The 18,382-nt window shown below is 52.7% G+C and overlaps 6 protein-coding genes and 3 non-coding genes across 9 annotated transcripts; 5 read left to right on the top strand and 4 right to left on the bottom strand.

Annotated features, from left to right (window-relative positions):
- The first annotated feature begins 409 nt into the window (after window positions 1–409).
- Window positions 410–2,309, top strand: BP01DRAFT_414749 (metal homeostatis BSD2 family protein). The gene is made up of 3 exons (XM_025579078.1): window positions 410–616; window positions 746–1,252; window positions 1,322–2,309. Exons 1-3 carry the CDS (start codon window positions 593–595, stop codon window positions 1,901–1,903), a joined length of 1,113 nt encoding a protein of 370 aa, XP_025432788.1. The 5' UTR covers window positions 410–592; the 3' UTR covers window positions 1,904–2,309.
- Window positions 2,310–2,418: 109 nt separating this feature from the next.
- On the top strand, window positions 2,419–5,659 carry BP01DRAFT_337203 (uncharacterized protein). Its single transcript, XM_025573275.1, has 2 exons — window positions 2,419–2,977; window positions 3,141–5,659. Exons 1-2 carry the CDS (start codon window positions 2,791–2,793, stop codon window positions 5,285–5,287), a joined length of 2,334 nt encoding a protein of 777 aa, XP_025432787.1. The 5' UTR covers window positions 2,419–2,790; the 3' UTR covers window positions 5,288–5,659.
- Window positions 5,660–6,117: 458 nt separating this feature from the next.
- Window positions 6,118–7,841, bottom strand: mpkA (mitogen-activated serine/threonine-protein kinase SLT2). The gene is made up of 5 exons (XM_025571246.1): window positions 7,616–7,841; window positions 7,418–7,550; window positions 7,289–7,355; window positions 6,910–7,224; window positions 6,118–6,857 (listed from the first exon to the last, which is right to left on the bottom strand). The coding sequence occupies exons 1-5, from the start codon at window positions 7,726–7,728 to the stop codon at window positions 6,217–6,219; spliced, it is 1,269 nt and encodes a 422-aa protein (XP_025432786.1). The 5' UTR covers window positions 7,729–7,841; the 3' UTR covers window positions 6,118–6,216.
- An 822-nt stretch (window positions 7,842–8,663) lies between these two features.
- On the bottom strand, window positions 8,664–10,275 carry BP01DRAFT_355203 (glycosyltransferase family 31 protein). Its single transcript, XM_025574628.1, has one exon. The coding sequence runs from the start codon at window positions 10,146–10,148 to the stop codon at window positions 8,709–8,711; it is 1,440 nt and encodes a 479-aa protein (XP_025432785.1). The 5' UTR covers window positions 10,149–10,275; the 3' UTR covers window positions 8,664–8,708.
- A 438-nt stretch (window positions 10,276–10,713) lies between these two features.
- BP01DRAFT_337194 (threonine--tRNA ligase THS1) lies at window positions 10,714–13,362 on the bottom strand (the record flags this gene model as incomplete). The annotated part of the gene is made up of 6 exons (XM_025573274.1): window positions 10,714–11,054; window positions 11,116–11,791; window positions 11,848–12,423; window positions 12,481–12,745; window positions 12,800–13,238; window positions 13,302–13,362. 6 exons carry the CDS (start codon window positions 13,360–13,362, stop codon window positions 10,900–10,902), a joined length of 2,172 nt encoding a protein of 723 aa, XP_025432784.1. The 3' UTR covers window positions 10,714–10,899.
- Window positions 13,363–13,625: 263 nt separating this feature from the next.
- On the top strand, window positions 13,626–17,060 carry BP01DRAFT_293187 (Gar1-domain-containing protein; the record flags this gene model as incomplete). Its single annotated transcript, XM_025571726.1, has 10 exons — window positions 13,626–13,686; window positions 13,866–13,966; window positions 14,029–14,203; window positions 14,265–14,408; window positions 15,489–15,501; window positions 16,024–16,103; window positions 16,159–16,216; window positions 16,281–16,318; window positions 16,439–16,623; window positions 16,692–17,060. 10 exons carry the CDS (start codon window positions 13,626–13,628, stop codon window positions 17,058–17,060), a joined length of 1,224 nt encoding a protein of 407 aa, XP_025432783.1.
- Window positions 14,825–14,896, top strand: BP01DRAFT_t102. Its single transcript has one exon. It is a non-coding gene; the product is annotated as a tRNA-Ala (tRNA).
- On the top strand, window positions 15,251–15,322 carry BP01DRAFT_t103. The gene has a single exon. It is a non-coding gene; the product is annotated as a tRNA-Ala (tRNA).
- On the bottom strand, window positions 15,640–15,711 carry BP01DRAFT_t94. Its single transcript has one exon. It is a non-coding gene; the product is annotated as a tRNA-Ala (tRNA).
- Window positions 17,061–18,382: the final 1,322 nt, after the last annotated feature.

Here is an 18,382-nt window from a genome sequence, read left to right as displayed (position 1 = left end):
TTGAGTATAGTATCTCTTGCATCAAAGTGGTTTGGATGCCATGGTCGTCAGTCGGTCGCCATACATCTACTTGACGTTTATAGCCGAGTGTGCAGTACAGTATCCCCTCAGTGATCTCGCTTGTGGGCTCTGAGTTACGTCTGTGGGGCAGGTGATCTATTTTCACGAGTCAGGAAGATATCACTGCATCAGTCAACTCCGGAGAACTGCTGCCACAGGTAGTCGGTCACAGCATGGATGTTCTGGACTATGTGGTGTAACGAACCACTGGTGTCTACTTGGATGCTCTTGGAAACCCCCATCATTGGCTTCTGCCTAAGGCCCCCACAGCCTTGCGCCACCCACCCACCCCTCGGTGCCTGAATGCCTCACGCCTGTCTCCTCGTCATCCCCGATCATCTCCTTCCATTCCACACTCAACTCGCCTTCCATCTTCCACCCGCTCTTCTTCCCCACCCTCTCCTGGGCTATTCTCTCCCTTTCCTCCTGTCTTCTTTGTCGATCTCTTTATCTCAAGCCCGGTGTTGGTTTTGACTGTGTTTCATTCCTTCTTTTCCCTTCCGATCCGGTTACTCCGCTCGCTCCGCTCATCATGAGCTCGCAGCGTTATCAAAGGGTATGTCTACGATTTTCCCTTCGAGATATTGATATAAAGGCGACAGCGGCTTTGCTGTGCTTACTTGGTTTGCTTAGTTTATACTTGTCGCGAGATCAAATGTACTGACGCGATCGGTCCCAAATGCAGGTTAATGCCCATGATGAGGACGACCACCTTCAATCTCAATCGTCCATCCCTCTCCGACCCAGTCCGATCCCAAACTCTCCTCCCCCCTCCTTTCGTTCTCGCTCTTCCTCTTTCTCTTCTCGACGCCTTCTGAACAATGATGACCCTCGCCAACACGATGCCGATCAGACCCTAGCCGATGCCTTCGGAGAAGGCAGCGACTCAGAACCCGATGACGAGCCTGACGACCGCCAGCGGCTAATGCGAGCCCAGCCAGAACCGTGGGCGATGGCGGACAATCACAGCACCGCGGCAGCGGCGTCTTCGTCTGGCCGGGCAGGCGGTGGTTCCGAGGTGTCCTCCGAGGAGACTCGCAGTGCCGGCATCCAGCGACGACCGACTATTCTGCCGTCCTTCAGTGCCCCAAGCTCTGGAGCAAGCCGAGTCATTACCTCGGCGAACGACGGTGTATTTGCTAATTTGGCTGCCAAGCCTGAGCGTGGGGAGAAGAACGAAGATTTACCACCGGTATGTGATTTGTAATCTCGGCTTCCAGTCGATACGGGAGGATTAATGTACTAATTTTTAAATGATTAGTCTTACGAAGAAGCGGCGGCTGACGCCACTCCACCATACTGGGAGACGACGATCTTGGCCCCTGGTATCTCTTCGGACGAGGTTTTTGTGGACGGGCTGCCGGTCGGCTCGATCTTCTCGTTCGTCTGGAATGCTATGATCTCCATGTCTTTCCAGCTGGTCGGCTTCCTTCTGACTTATCTACTTCACACCACACATGCGGCCAAGAATGGTAGCCGGGCTGGTCTCGGTCTGACACTGGTGCAATACGGCTTTTACATGAAGGGTGGCAACGAGTCAAAGGGGTCGGATGAGGGCGGGGCTGAATATGTCACGCCTCCCGATCCAAACAGCCACAGTTTTGACCCTAATAATGTCGACGGCAGCGCGGGTGGTGAAGGAGGCGGTGGAGGGATGTCTGGCATAACTACGAGCGAGTGGATATCTTATGTCCTGATGATTGTGGGTTGGTTTATCCTGATCCGGGCCATCAGTGATTTCCTGCGAGCGCGACGCCACGAGCAGCTTGTGCTGCAGAGCCCCGAGCGCGGGCTCAATGTGCCGATCATTGCGACAGGCGAGCGATCGGAAACAGTGGTCTAGACAGCCATCTTGGAGTCTATGGTCAAGGAGACTGCACACGGGTATTATACATCTGGAAGGAGCATTGGCGTTATCAGAGGTGCTGTCTGTCTTTTCATTTCACTTTTCTTTCTTTCTTTCTTTCTTTCTTTCTTTCTTTCTTTCTTTCTTTCTTTCTTTCTTTCTTTCTTTCTATCTTTCTGTCTGACTGCCTGTCATCTCCTCGGCATTCTTACGACTTGACCTTCCTGGTTGTATCTACTGGGAAGTTTGGATGGACAAATGGGGAATGATTAATGGGATTTGGGACTGTGTAGTTCAGGGACTTTTGTCTTTTCTCTTTTTCTTCTTGTGGAGATATATCGTTAGCGAGATACCAATCACCTATCTGCCATTAATCTCAAATTGACGAGACTTGCCTGACTGGGGAATAAATCAAAGTAGCTGTGGTCCTTGAATTATTGCCGGTACTTACGGAAGTAGTTGAAAATAGAATCGACGAGGGGCTGCCAGGCAACCAAACAACTTCAACCACCAACCACTTGCTTTATTTTTTCCTTGCTTCTTGAACAAAATCCAGTCCACCTTCACTTGAGTCAACCCTCTCAGTCATTTCAACTCAACTTAGGTATTTCCCGGATCCCACGCCCCGTATCTCTCGTATGGCTGCCCGATGACGATCGACACTTCTTCTTGGCGCTCTCTTCGGCTTCTCCGCGCCTCTTGTTTGTTTGTCTCCCAGCCTCCTCCTCCTCCTCCTCCTTCTTCTTCTTCTTCTTCTTCTCCTCGTTCTTCGCCTTCTTCTGGCCTAACTCTTTCGTTATTTGGCCTCTATCGTCCTTATTCTTTGAAGCGCACAAATACCTGTGCAGGGTCATTCTGCCTCTGAAACTTTCCCTTCACGTTCCATGCCGAAGGTCGACGCCGCGGGGGACGGAGAGGCTGTTTCGGGGCTGCCTCGAGCGCCCGTCGAGGCTCGCTCACTATCCTCAATCACTGCCATCGCCTCGAATCCTCCCGCCTACCCCCGCAACCCAGCGCAAAAGAAGTTGGATCCCCTGGTCCTGTACATCGTGCGTGTGCCCGGTAGTAGAGGTGTGTATACATTGTCACTGCCACTAGTTGCTCTGCATGACTCCGCAGCATACCCCGCACTATCAGTCGCCTGCAGTGGAGGCTAGTAGTGCTACCCCAACCACCTATCTTCCCTTAATCCGCTTCGCCTGCTGACTGCCGTTCTTGACTTGGACCATTCTAGATGTTTTCCTCACTCCTTTGAAACCCCCGACCAAATCGAGTGTCTCCGCAGAGGCCATCAATGCCTCCCTCTATTATCTGCACGTCGCCACTCCCGAAGACGAGGCCCTTCTCCAGGAATATGAGCAGGAGCGCGCAGAGGAGGCAAGGAAGCGCAAGGAAACCCAGGAGGATGATCCAGATGCACCTCTTGCAAGCCCACCGCATCTGGTGCGACTGAACAACGTTCGGCGCAAGCCTGTGCCAGGTGGTGCGAATGCGGCGGCCTCGCCCAAGCTAGAAGCCGCTGTCGCATCGCCTCCTCTTTCAGCTCGTCCTCTCCCAACCTCATGGCAGTCGCAAGAAGATCAGTCCCCGTCACAGACACCGAATACCCTACAACGTCCGTATCTTCCCTTTCGTCCTAGCTTTCAAGGCACTACACCTGGAGAACCCTCGCTACCTACACCCCCGCCCCACCTGTCACTTGATGATCGCGAAAGCATCCTGCAGCTCGCTACTAGAAATCCTTATGGAGATTGCACGTCCACGGTGGAGAATATGCATCCACATACGCAGCTTCCTGCTGCCCCGCAAGGGGAGCCTGCAGCCGGTGACACTGGTCAGGCGAGGAGACCTAATCGGTGGAGCGCGGCGTTGTCGGGGTACATATCTCGTGGCCAGGAAAGCTGGAAGGAGAAGTACGAGGCGTTGCCGTCCAATCGCAATAGCTTAGACACTAGACGTCCTCGGATGCGACCTGAGATCCGGCCTCATTCTGCACATGGCAGTCCCTCGCATTCCTTTCAGGGATCGCCCGCACGGAGTCCAGGGCACTCTCCAAGTCGGAGACCGCAGGAGCATCAACCACCCCGTGACATCCCCGGATTTCACATCACCGTGATTCGGCGCGATCCAACACATGGCAGTCAGTGGAATGTTGCGACAATCTCCACTCCACGCCTAGATGGTAGCGCATTTGACATCGAGATCTCTACTCCGGGTTACAATCGATTCTTAGCGCAGGACGAGCCCTTCTCTCTTGCCAGTTTGGGAGTGAACCTTTCCAAAGCTAACGGACGACCGCCGTCGCTGGCATCCTTCAAGCTTCCGGCTTCGATTCCACCGGGCTTCATGGACCCCATTCCCAGTCCCAATCCTACGTCCGGGGTGAACAACCCTTCACAACCTCGGCGATTCCGCCGCAAGCTCTGCGTTTCTCGGCCATATTTCCAAGACGAGCCCCGAGGAGGCTCTCTGGACTTGAACCGTGCGGCGCCTGACCATGGTGGAAGCGGCAGTCCGTCCAAGGCACTGCATTCGGGCATGTCCAAGCTCAAGAGCGGCTACTACACATTCACATCTCCATGGAACGGCATCTGCACTTTCTCAACCAGCGTCAACGGCCGCAGCCTGAAATGCAAGCATATGATTCCCACGCACGGGGCCCCGCATCACTCTCATAGCCGAAGCAACGACAGCCATCCTAACCCCTTTCCCTCTTCTACCTCGGCCGCCCAACAACCCGAGTCCCCCGCTGTCACCGTTGCTGAAATCCGCTTCAACACGCCCTTCCAGGCCGGTCACATCCATCAACCACCGGGTCCGTCCCATCACTCCCCCTTTGCCCTCAGTCAAACCACCCCCTTCCGCGACCTCTCCAACCCCCAACAATTTACCCCGCCCGGTGAACCTAGCTACCTCGCCTCTCCACAAACCCCGACCTCCGCTACTTCGACAACCTCCAAACGCAACTCCCTCGCGCAATTCCTCAACCCAAACACCTACACTCGTCCCCGTGCTCGCTCCGGCGCTAGTACCTCGAGTATAGGAACCAGCGCTGCGAACGTAGGAGATCACCCGCCCAAACAGCACTACCACAAACAACAACATACCCGCAACCCATCAGCTAGCAGCACCAGCAGCGGCGCGGGGGACCCATTCGACGACCCCCACCACGTCAAGAAAAGGGAAACCCTCCTGCACCACCGCCGCGCCAGCGAAGACGAGCGGCTGGATTTCTCTCTGGCTCGCGAACGCGCCGGTGGAGGCATGCGCGGTAAGTCCGCCAAGCTCGGGAAGTTGGTCATTGAGGACGAAGGCATCAAGATGCTGGACCTGGTTGTCGCCGCCTGCATGGCGGTCTGGTGGCGGGGGTATTATTATTGAGCTTCGAGATTCGCCGGGGGCCCGGGAACGGGGACTGGACGGGGCCCCGGGGCGGGTTGCAGTCAACCACCCCTCGTCCTCTTCCGCCCCGCCCCCCTCTCCCGCCTGGGAATACTCCAATTGGGTTCTTATGACTTGTCATCTCCATGCTTTTTGAATCTAAACAGTCTCTGTGTATCTGTGTCATCTTACCGATTTTGACCATGGAATGTCAGTTTTTAGGGGTTGGGCGAACTATTTGGATGATATTGACTCCGGCTTGGAAGGTGGATTTGATTGCTTTCACGTGAAGTAATCAGTGGTTTGGTGGAAGGCCAGGTTGTGGCTGATGTGTATAGTATAGTAGAATACCAATAGTACTTATGACTGATGAATATGAGGGAATCTTACCAAGGATTTTTTTCAACAACAACAATTATTATGTCGGCCAAGCAAGAACCTGATCCGCCACAAACAGCTGCCAGTTCTATAACCACGGCATTCATGTAAAAGTATAGATACAATCTCTTGGGGCACCGAGTCGGCTATTGAAGCACTTCCCATCTCACGAAGCCACCAAGGCACAAAGAGTATCAGAGGTGAGGCACACCGTAACCATGCATTGATGTTTCTTGCTTTATTTTCGCATCTTATAATAGTAAATTTGACATGAACCGGAAGATTTTTATAATGTGGGAGGTAATAGACATAGTATGTTTTCGGGCAGATGATAGTCCCGGAAACGCCCGCCATTTCCAGAACGGCAACGGGGAAAGTCGATGAGTCTGGTTTGTAGCGAACTGCAATCGACAAATATTACGTGAGGAGCAACCGTGCCCCGTACTAAATCTCTTCTCGCATCGTTTCATGTTTCATCTTCACTTGATCCCGTGGAAGCACAGTCGTTGATGGTAATACCGGCAGCTCAGCGCAGGCAGCACCGCACACACTCATTGCACATCCATGCCACGCTGCAAAGACGATTCCAGATCGTTATGATGGCCACCGCCCGCGGCGAGCGCTTCCTGGGGCTTGGGTTCCTCCTGCTTCCATCCGCCCTGCTGATTCTCAGGAATGGGCACGTTCGTCTGCTGGGCGGCCTGCTGTTGTTGCGCCGCGGCGGCCTGCGCCTGCGACTGCCGCCGCACCGTGGAGCGGAAGCGCACAACCTCGTCGTAGATCATGTGCCGCATCTCACCCACATCGTCAACAACCTCGAAGTGGAAGTCAAAGGTGGTGGGACACGTGGGCTCGTCTGAAGCGTCGTGCCAGATGTGCAGATACGGGTGCTCCAGAGCCTCCTCGACCGAGATGCGCGACGTGGGGTCGAACGCAAGCATGCGGTCCAGTAAGTCGAGCGCGTCCGGGTTGGCGTTGGGGAATAGGCGCTGGAAGGGGATCTTGGGCATGAAAGGAAGGTTGCGCACATACTCCTGGGCTCGTGGGGAACCGATGCGGCTAAGGGTCTCTTCGTTGGGGGTTCCCAAGTAGTGCAAGATCTGGTTAAGCTGGTCGACATAATCGCGACCCTTGAAGAACGGACGCCCTCCAAGCAGCTCAGCCAGGATACAGCCAACAGACCAGACATCGACTACATCATCAAAGTCAGAACGTGCAATGTGACTGGTTCAGGAAGCACTTACTAGCTTTGGTATAACTCTGGAAGCTCAGCATAATTTCCGGAGCACGATACCAGCGCGTGGCGACATATTCTGTCATGTATCCTGCATTCTCCTCTGGATCGATCGAGAATCCGCGAGCCAGACCAAAATCACAGATCTTGAGCTCGCAGTCGGCATTGACCAGCAAGTTACCGGGTTTCAGATCGCGGTGCAGCACGTTAGCCGAGTGGATGTACTTGAGACCGCAGAGAATCTGGTAAATAAAGGATTGGAAGTGGGCGTCGGTGAGGGGCTGTCCGGAGCGAATGATAGCGGCCAAGTCGCACTCCATCAATTCTATAGAAAGGTTGCGTTGCGTGAGCGGCTATTCCAGGTGATCTCAGAGGGTGGGGGGCCTCACCTTCGTAAAGATAGGTCTCGTTGAAATTGTCGGGGCGGGGGATATCCATATCATACAAGCAAGTGATCTGCGACAAGCTCGAGTCAGCGACCTCCCTGCGATCGTGATAACGGGAGGATGGGAGCTTACATTACGATGGCCTCTGAAGTGCTGGAGCAGCTTGATTTCTCTCAGAGCACGCTTGGCCAAAATCTTCTTGCTGAAAACATTGGTGACTTTCTTAATGGCCACACCTTCACCAGTCTGCACATTGGTAGCAGCACTGTCCTTTGTTAGTTCCATTGCCTGGTTTTGCGACACGGATGGTTGAGAAGCTGCACAACATACCAGACAATACCGTATGCGCCCTGTCCTAGCTCCTTGGTGACGTTGTAGCGCTCATCGACAATAAAGTCTTGGTTGAAGACCTTGAAGATCTTGCGGCCCTGCAGATCAGACATTGTGAACTAGCAGCAGAGCAAGACGGTACAAGACAGGTGAATAAGGGGCACAAACGAGGGGACAAGATAGAGATATGTAGAGTGAGGAAAGAGGGAGAAAGAGAGAGGGGAAGAGAGAGAGATGAATCAGAGAAAGGCGGGAGGAGAAGACGGAGGACGAACGAACGAGACAAGGGAGGCTCAAAGGGGAAAGAGGGGAAGGGCGAGTTGTTCCGACCCGGTGGGGTTCAAAGCAAATAGTTTTGGGAGTGTAGGGCTTCTTTTCCCTCTAAGTATCGTCTTTCTTTCAATCTCCCTTCAGACCTAGCAAACAAACAATCTGAGCGAAGAAAAGCAAAGCCACACCCGTCAATTACGAGATCATTTTCCACACAGGAGAAACTGAACCGCGATCATACCTGCAGCCCAGAACCAAGGATTGACTGATTGTTAACCGTCCGGAACGCCCCGCCAAGGAAGGGTAGACATTACGGAGTAGACCAAAAAGCCCAGGCCGGGAGAGGCCACGATATGCTCCCATTCTCGCTAGTCTCGATCGATGGATGGACCCAGTCTTGAGGACCTGAAACCCACCAGGGAACCCGACCGCTGCAGCAGACAGATAACCGCCAGTCTGCCTGCTGCACAGAGAGGGGCTGATGGAGACAAGCTGGAATGTGACAGCTCCGCTGATTGGCCCTACGAAGCGCGCACTGTGCTGCACATGTAAGAAGTAGCAACAGCGGCACCTGTGCATTGATTTCAGCGCCCATGCAGGAAGAAGACTTTGCCAATTTTGCGGGCTTCCCGTTCCTAACAGGAAGTAGCTTCGCTGGTGCACTTCAGTATGGCTCCATATTGGCGAGTCGCTGCATCATACACGGCGATACGGCCGCTCATTGTAAGATTGCATGGTCGTAGCTTAGGATTATTGAGGACACATCCACGATATGAATCTGGTCTATTGGGTCTATCGGGTCTATCGGCGTAATTGCGCATCATTAAATGTGGCTGTTGGTTGAAGCAACGGCCCAGACGACTTCCAACACTTCTACTCTCCCCGGCTCCACCTCGCGCGTGTAAATCTGTCGCACCCGCTCGCGCTCTGATACTGCAGTCTGCAGGCGGTACGAGATCTTGTTCTCATCCTTCCGTCGAAGCGGCCCCAGACTAAATGTAAATGGATCCGGCCCCGTATACTTACTCTCGTCCCACGTTTGCTCCATGGGCATCGGGTCGTCCGAGATGGTGGCGTATTTAATCACGGAAAAGCCGTTCACTAGGTACCAGTCTCCGGGCAGAAGCCACCTATGAAGCAACGCTTCGTCACCGGCAACGCTGGCCACTTTACTGAGAGCCACCATATCGGCTTGGAACCAGGACTTCCAGTGGTGTACCGAGAGCGGTTGCTCCCGACCCGCCTCGTAGAACCCAGACGCATCCCCGCGGAGATCGACCTGGAAAAGGCCCCTTTCCCAGGTAAGCTTCGTGTTCGTATGCGCGTAGATACACCGCGCAAGCATACGGTCGCCTCCACTCTTGAAGACATAGCACTCCTCGAAGAAAGGCTGCAGCTGCTGAACCAGAGGCAGCGAGAGGAAGATTCCAGCGCCGCCATACGCCATCAGTCCTCCACTATATAGTTGAAACAAGTCCTCCGTCGTGCTGCCGACATAAAGAGGCTGCGTCGTATCGTACGTGGCTAGACGGTCGACTAGCCTCTGCATCGAAGGGAAGAAGGTATCGTCATCAATCAGAACCACCCATTGGGTTTTCTCATCCCGCAGTCTGTACAGATCCTGCACCAGATAGAACCATCGATCCAGGCGTTCTTCTGCTTCCTTCTCCCGGATTATCAGACGGATCCCCAATGCCTCCGCCCGTGCCATGGCCTCCTTCTTAGCGGAGCCAGCGGTGTCCACCACGGCGAGAATCCGCGCATTTGTGCCACCGGCCCAATGCGCAAAGGCGTCCAGAGAGTCAAGGAGGCGATCCATCGAGGTTGCGACGCCGAAGATTAGGTGCGATGCATCAGGACGGGGACGCGGCCGGGGCCCCTTGATGGTCGCGGCGGGCGTGCATCTTTCGGGAGACAGGTCTTCCCGCTGCGCATCTCCGTCCAGAGATACGGTGCGAAATTTGGGGAATTTGACATTCAGGTCATCGCTGTAGCCGGTAAAATTGTCCGACTGGTCCACAGCAATCTCCAATCGCGCGTAATCGACCGAGAGAGGGTTGGTGACATATTGCCGCAGGAGTTCGAGGTCCACAGAGCACGAATTTGCGTCATCATTGGGAGAGGACAGCGGTTGGTTCAATTCGTTCTGAGACAGGGGCTCATCGATGGTGGTCCCGTGGGATGAAGAAAGGAGGAAGAAGAGGCATGCGGCGAGGACCGCGGCCGCGATAAGCAGAGAGGGATGACGATTGAACCGAGACATCATCGGCGCTTGAACATGACGATTATCACTTCACACTATGTTACCCTGGAAGTGTGGAGAAGACACCGTAGAGCGGCAGAACTGCTGAACGAACGAGGGTATTTTTGCAGAAGAAATCGAAACCAAATACTGCCCCAAGGGGGGGGGGGGGAGAAACTGCCCTCAAAAGCTTACGTTGGCATCGGAAAGGAGGGGCTCGGGTGGAGCTTCGACTGGAAGATTTATGATCAAGGTTTAGGTTTATGATCAATCGAGCAGGGCATCAACAACGCCTATGTTAATAGCCTCTTCAGTTCAGGGAGAGAAAGGGATCCAGATGGAATTGGGTTTCAGGGCTGGGGTGATGGAAAAATTTTTGCAATGCTATAGGAATGACCAGTTAGCCCACGGTCCCGATATGCCGCCAGTTTGCATTATCATTGACTAGATTAGCCAGCCTCATAGTTAAGCATTCACTAGGGACGGAATAGAGAGCTTAGCCGAAAAAGGATCCGACAAAGTGAACTGAACAATCAACACCTACTTCGTACCACAAATACGTTTTGAAGAACACACTCAACTCATTGCTGGAATATCACCTCTTGACTTTTTAGAAGCACATCTTCTTAAATCGTGATCTTCGCTTTTCCTCAGAGGGCTCTATATATGAGCTAGCATCTAAAAGATATGGTATATCGCCACGAATTTCTTGAATTTCTGTAACTGTAAAGCAGCCACTTTCCCAGCAAACAGAATGGTATCAATTCTCGTTCTACAAAGAGTTGACCAGTCTGCGCTCCTTCCGCAAACTACGGAGCTTCTCGCGAGCCTCGTCCAGAGGGACCATAATGCCCTTGTTTTGGGTGGCTGGGTCATCACGGTTACGGATGTTAACCGTGCGACTCTCCTTCTCTTGCGCACCGACGACTAGAATCACGAGTTAGCATTGGCTCAGAGATATAAAAGCGCAGGCAGCATGGGAACATACCGAAAATGAAGTTGTACTGCTGCAGCTGTCCGGTACGGATCTTCTTCTGCATGGTGTTGCCGCTGATGTCAATGTCAACGTTCAGCTTGTCAGCGCGCAAAATCCGCTGCAACTCCTCAACGTAGTCGTTGACAGCGGGCATAACCGGAACGATCAAGATCTGGCGAGGGCTGATCCAGAAAGGCCACTTGCCACCAAAGTGCTCAATCAAGATGCCGAGGAAACGCTCGAAACTGCCAATAATGGCGCGGTGAATGACAACAGGGCGAGCGCGACCGGGACCAGGCTCGGTGGACTTGGTCTCACCCTCCTTGGGCTCCTCCTGAGTCATCTGGGCAGTCTGGGTCTTCTCGTTGGTCATGTACTCGAGCTTGAAGTTGATGGGAGCCTGGTAGTCAAGCTGGATGGTGGCACACTGGAACTCTCGCTTAAGGGCATCAGCGATGGTGATATCAATCTTGGGGCCATAGAAAGCTCCATCACCCTCGTCGATGTACCAGTCACTGCCCTTGAACTTGGTCATAGCAGCCTTCAGCTGCTCTTCGGCATAGTTCCAGGTGGAAAGCTCACCCAGGTATTTCTCGGGACGGGTGGAGAGCTTGAGCTTGAAGGTAAACCCAAAGAGGCCGTAGATGGACTGCAGGAAATCGAACAGACCCTCGATTTCGGACATGATCTACTTCTCATTAGTTCTATTGTAAAGTGCTGGGGAAAGTTGTGCTCATTCCTTACCTGGTCCTGGGTACAGAAAATGTGGGTATCATCTTGCTGGAACTTGCGGACACGGGTAAGTCCACTGAGAGCACCGGAGGCCTCGTTACGGTGCAGCACACCGAAATCCGCGATTCTCAGAGGAAGCTCGCGGTAACTGCGGTCACGGTGACCGAAAAGCACGAAGTGACCGGGGCAGTTCATGGGCTTCAGGGCCCATTCTCTCTTCTCAACGTCCAACTTGAACATGTCATCCTTGTAGTGCGCCCAGTGGCCAGAAGTCTTCCAGATACCAACATCATACATGTTAGGGGTCTGAACCTCCTGGTAACCACGCTTGCGGTACTCAGAGCGCAGAAGGGACTGGAGGGCGTTGAAAATCTTAGTACCGTTGGGCAGAAGGAAAGCGCATCCAGGAGAGACTTCGTCGAAAAAAAAGAGTTCCTGCTCCTTGCCGATCTTGAGGTGATTGCGCTTCTCGGCCTCCTCGAGGAACTTGAGGTGCTCAGACATCAGCTTCTTATCAGGGAAAGCGACACCACGGATGCGCTGCAGAGAGTCGTTGGTCTGGTCGCCGAGGAAGTACGCTGAAGAGTTCTGGGAAATGTCAGTGGGCGCTCCCTTCTCTGCAAGCTTCACCGTGAACGAACATACCTGCATGATCTTGAATGTCTTGATCTTGCCAGTGCTCTGAATGTGAGGACCCCTGCACAGATCGACAAGGGTACCGCAACGGTAGACTGTGCTCTTCTCGCCTGTCACCAACTTGTCAATGTAGTGCAGCTTGTACTTGCTGTAAGCGAACATCTTCTTGAGGTTCTCCTTGGTGACCTCCAAGCGGTCGAAGCTTTGTTTCTCCTTGAAGATGCGAGATGCTTTGCTGTCCAAGGCCGACCAGTCGCTCTCCTTCACAACACGACTACTCCGCAGTCAGCGCGAATGAAACCGATCTTAAGAGACTGATCAGACGTACCCATCGGGCATGGCCATATCGTAGAAGAAACCCTGAGGGGTGGGGGGACCGTGGGAAAGAAGACATCCGAACTCGCACTCGCAGGCCTCGCCCAGGGTGTGCGCGCTGGAGTGCCAGAAAACCTCTCTTCCCTCAGGGTGCTCGAAGGGCACATAGGAGACGGTACAATCACCCTCGAGCGGACGACCGAGATCCCAAAGCTCCTTATCCACCTTCGCGATAACAACGCTGGCGCTCAACTCCTTGGGGACGTTCTTCAACAGCTGAGCGGGGGTAGTCTCGAAGGCCTTGGCGGTAACATTGGTGGTGTTTCCATCACCAAGCTCAATGGTGACATTGATGTCGTTGTGGGGCTTGTTCTTGAGCTCTTCAAGATACTGTTGCCACAGCTCCTCGAAAAGGTTGTTACGCTCGACAATGAAATCGGGGAGACCGTCACCTAAATTATAACCCGATTAGGAGGGGCGTTGATAACATTTGGCGGGGCATGATTCTAACTCACCAGCAGGTTTCGCGTCGGCACCAGGCCGGACAGGCAAATCTTTGGGGCCCTCGGAAGCCATGATTGTAGCCCGCAACGTCAGAATGTCAACCTGAGAAGAGGTGTACCGATCTAAGAGAGGTAAACAGGCAGCGGGAGGACTCTTCCGCATCGAAATCGGACGATCATGACTCCAGAAATCGAGAGTGAGGGACACGGGCGGTGAGTCACGTGGGTAAAAACTGCCCTTGCGGCTAGCGACACTTACCGTTTCGAGGCTTCCCACCATTTGAAAACTTCTCCGGACTCCGGATTCAGGTCGATCAGAACACCCAGCAATACAACATGTCTTTCCGGGGCCGTGGTACGGGCGCCAATCGTGGCGGTAGCTTTGGTGGTCGGGGTGGTGAGTTTGAGCCAGAAGAGCTTAGGAGTAGTGGTTGTCGCGTGGAAGATGTGCTAACGAAAATTTCTCTGGATAGGTCGCGGAGGTTTCCAACAGCCTGTCGGACCCCCGGCGCAAGTCCTGGGTAATATATATCTTCACAAAACATTTGGATCCTAGTCACTGATGGACTTCCTTAGAGATGGGAACTGTCATGCATGCCTGCGAAGGCGAGATGGTCTGCGAATCGATTAACCCCAAGATTCCTTACTTCAACGCCCCCATCTACCTCGAGAACAAAGTACGATCCACTCCGACAATCGCGTCTAAGATGGCGTCATTACTAACGTGACTTGCTTCAAGACTCCTATCGGCAAGGTCGATGAGGTTCTCGGTCCCATCAACCAGGTCTACTTCACCGTCAAGCCTCAGGAAGGTATTGTCGCGACGTCTTTCAAGGCTGGTGACAAGGTCTACATCGGCGGAGATAAGCTTCTCCCATTGGAGAAGTTCCTTCCCAAGCCCAAGCCCCCACCGGGTATGACTCTGAATATATGCACGTCCAAACAGATTGTCGATACTAATGCTGTGTATAGGAGCGGCCAAGCCCAAGAGAGCTGGCGGCGCTGGTCGTGGTGGCGCTGGTGGCCGCGGTGGTGCTAGAGGTCGTGGTGGTCCTCGCGGAGGTGGTCGGGGTGGATTCTCTCGTGGTGGCGGTGGTGGTTTCGGCGGTGGTCGTGGTGGTGGCCGCGGTGGTGGTCGTGGTGGTTTCTCTCGAGGCGGTGGTGGTGGCTTCGGTGGCGGTCGCGGTGGCTTCTCCAGGGGTGGTGGCAGCGGTGGATTCCGACGATAGACAGTGTCTGTCTGACCTAAAGTACTGTCTTATTACGGCGTTACGGGAAAACGGGAGCTTCTTGCAGGAATTTATTTGTCTCTATATTCTTGTGCATCCTCGAAAAATTGCTGCCTGTCAGAGTGCAAAGGCTGTGAGCACAATGCAGTCGTTAGATCCATATATTGCAATGATTATACCTGTTAATTCTATCTCATTTCCCTTGGAGGATCCCATTTTCTCATAGGTCTTACCATGAGACATCTCAACCTAAGATACCATGCCGCAGTCATAATGCCTTGTGATGGGAAGCCCCATGACTAAGCTGGGGTTATAGCTCAGTGGTAGAGCGCTCGCTTTGCATGCGAGAGGTCTGGGGTTCGATCCCCCATGACTCCATTTTTGCTCGCATGTATGACATGCAGTACACATACACCTAGGACAAGAGGGCATCTGCATGTCCCGCATCTGTCTTGTTTACTTTTTGTCTGGGCCAATGTTGTGCTGGACACCTTGACTCAAATAGGGCGGCTATGGGAAAGTCATGTTAGAGCTTTCCTGCGTACGTAGATTCATAAGATTGTGCTAGTTCCTATGCCTCTTGTTACTCATCGCTAGACGGCGAATGAGGTAGGCAAGACACTTGAGGTGCCCGAAGCGTGGTGCAACTGCTAATCCTCCTTGTGAGGTGCTGGATCTCGGCTAAACGCAAGTCATTCAAGTACGCAGCTGAGGAGACACAATTACTAAGCTGGGGTTATAGCTCAGTGGTAGAGCGCTCGCTTTGCATGCGAGAGGTCTGGGGTTCGATCCCCCATGACTCCAATCCTTTTTGCTCCTGGTATAGCTTAAATCCCCAGGACTACTAATTGTTGGCTTGCTTTTTTGGCCCTTGTAAAAAGTAGTGGCATTTCACCGGGTAGAGCATAGGACTGATGACTGACAATGTGAGGGTCTGGGTTGAGGTACAATTCTCCTTGACTCAATCGAGTACGGCCATGTCGGTGCCCGAGGCAGAGGGGTACAACGCCTCTGGCAATCGAAATTCAGTCGTGCAACAAAGCATTGGCCTCGGTGTCGGCTGTAACAAGTCAAGTGTAAAGAGACTTGGAATAGGGCGGAGGGTTCAAGATCGCCAAAAATGGAGTCATGGGGGATCGAACCCCAGACCTCTCGCATGCAAAGCGAGCGCTCTACCACTGAGCTATAACCCCAGTTGTTCTGAACATAGATTACATGAGCAAAATCTATTCCACATCAATCAAGCTCGCAGGCTTCTTGTGGCGCACATTCTGCAGAATGTGGCTGTGTGTGGCGCGGCCAGCACCGCTTTGCAATGACGTCTAGCCACGCATGAGCGGTCAAAGAATAATCTGTGCGCCTGTCAACACTCGTTCAATCGGTAACCGGTCATTCATTGCATCATTCCCCTTTCATTCTCCACGGACAACCTCCGCATATATTCAAGCCTCCCCCAGCCGATTCCACGATTTCTTTAAGCTTCTCAATTTCTCAATCACTTTCAGTCTTAGCATGTCTCGAAGGACATCCACCATGCCGTCGAATACGTCTCAAAACAGCGGTGTTTCATCTGCCAGTGATGGAGGTATCTCAATCCCGGTGTCAGTCCGCCTGCGATGTAGGTTACTCACGATCTACAGGACAGGAAAAACAGAAGATGCTTCTCTCGGCGGAGACAGGACATTTCAGCATGGTCAGGTTAGCACTTCCGATTCTGGAGCTCGTGTTTGTTGTGACATACTCATGTTCTATAACCTACCAGAGCTCTGCATCTCGCCGATCTTGTGACTGAACTTAATGGTAACTCGTCCTATTTCCAGCACGTTGCGCTCCATGTAACTAACCTATGTTGATTTTAGGATTTTGTGGAGGCAAGCTCAGTCCGCCGAAGTCTGCAGCCTGATACTGACTAGTTTTGAGTAGTGATGTCTGTGTTTTCGTCGATGCGCTATTGTCTCGGTGATCCCACTGATTACTCCTCTCTCTGGGCCGCTCTCACATTTATGCCTTTCGGGCTTTTCTTCGATTTCATGGATGGCAAGATTGCTAGATGGAGGAAGAAATCGTCCTTGATGGGACAAGAGCTCGACTCTTTGGCGGATTTGGTATGGTTGCCGCTTCCTTCTGGTTCTTCGAGGGTTGGTGCTGATAAACTGCTTCTGTGCTCTTCCAGATCTCCTTCGGCATGGCACCCGCCGCTGCAGCATTTGCCATGGGCATTCGCACCCCTGTCGACCACCTCTTCCTTACGTTCTTCGTTCTCTGCGGCTTGACTCGATTGGCACGATTCAATGTGACCGTAGCTGTTCTTCCCAAGGACAAAAGCGGCAAATCTAAGTACTTTGAGGGCACTCCTATCCCAACTACCCTATCGATCGCCGCGTTCATGGCCTATTGTGTCTCTAAGGACTGGGTACAGGACAATCTCCCGTTGGGTCTTGCAGCCCAAGGAACGGCATTCGAATTCCACCCTCTTGTGCTCCTGTTTGTGCTCCACGGCTGCCTAATGGTCAGCAAGACGCTGCACATTCCTAAGCCCTGATGGACGTTCATGTCACAAAAACACAAAGCTCAACAGACGCATGTCCTACCTGTCTCAGCCGAGGTTTTCATTTCTTGGTAGAGATGTCTTATTCGATTGAGCATATATACCGGGGGGGCCTACGTCAAAAGTGGACAACGATGTAATTTTTGGAGATAACGCTGCTGTTGAAGAAATCGCATTCTACATATCGCCTTTCGCAATGTTTTTCTTGGTAGTAGACCATGAGTTTTGCAGTTTATTGTAACCCGTATCCTTCTTCAGTTTCCTAGCACGCAGCCTGCTCTGCCGTGTGTCGAAAATCTAGGTACGGCGAGCAAGCTTATATCGGTTCTGTCATCTCGCTTTGAATGCGCCATTTCACAGTAGAGATCATACCACGAATGTCGGCAGATGCTCAAATGTAAAACTAAACCTACTCCTTGAATGGTTGGGGATAAAGGGCCTGCAGCTCTGGTGATAGGCCTCGCTGTCGTCGAACTCGCTGATTGTTGTATTGTACGGAAATATATCTCCGTCGAGCCAGACCGGTAGACCATCGAAGTTGTACTGGCAATCTACTTCCTTGTCGTTCATTTCTCCAGAACCCCTGTTAAAGTCTAAGTCGACATGAAACACATGATAGCTAGTACCCCATACAATACTGCATGGGCCCCCCAAGCAAACGCATGTTAGTGGTAATGCCGGTGTAGCCGACACCAGGAAATTGGGAGGTGTTGAGAAAAAAGCGGCAACTTACTCCATTCGGAACCGCCTGCGGATTCGCCCAGGAAGGGAAATCCTTACAGTACCTTAGGTTTCTGCCCACAATCTAGACCGGTCCACAACCCGCCTCAGCAGTCCGACTATCGTCGTCGGTGTCGATGGTCTTCTTCTTTCTTCTCATACGAGAGACTGATTTGTGCGCGGGGCCTGAATAGAAGTTGTGCAAATTTATGATCCCTTGCGACCGGAATAGCTCACGCGACCTTACTTCCGCAGTTCTTAATTTCTTACCTTCCTAGGTACCAGTGCAGCTATTGAGAAACAATTAGTTTTCCCAACCAAAGGTTCACATACAAGGGCATTTTCCCCACTGCGTGGGGAACGAGATGTACTCCCCCTAGATTGGGATTCTCAAGCTCTGCCTTGGGGTTTTTACAAACAATGATATGCCGGGCGCACGTTACCGAGACACAAAAGCTTCCTCCAGTGAATTCAGGACTTCTCCCACCAAGCCCATGTATCATTATCCACCCGAACTCACAGGGCAGTTTGTCATCACCAAGTCCAAACCGTTCGGGTCATGTGCCGAGATAACGTGCTGGTTACTGCCAGCCCAA

The sequence above is a fragment of the Aspergillus saccharolyticus genome (assembly GCF_003184585.1).
Source record: "Aspergillus saccharolyticus JOP 1030-1 unplaced genomic scaffold BP01scaffold_9, whole genome shotgun sequence".
Classification (NCBI taxonomy): Eukaryota; Fungi; Ascomycota; class Eurotiomycetes; order Eurotiales; family Aspergillaceae; genus Aspergillus; species Aspergillus saccharolyticus.
This window is presented reverse-complemented; position numbering and strand designations above follow the sequence as displayed.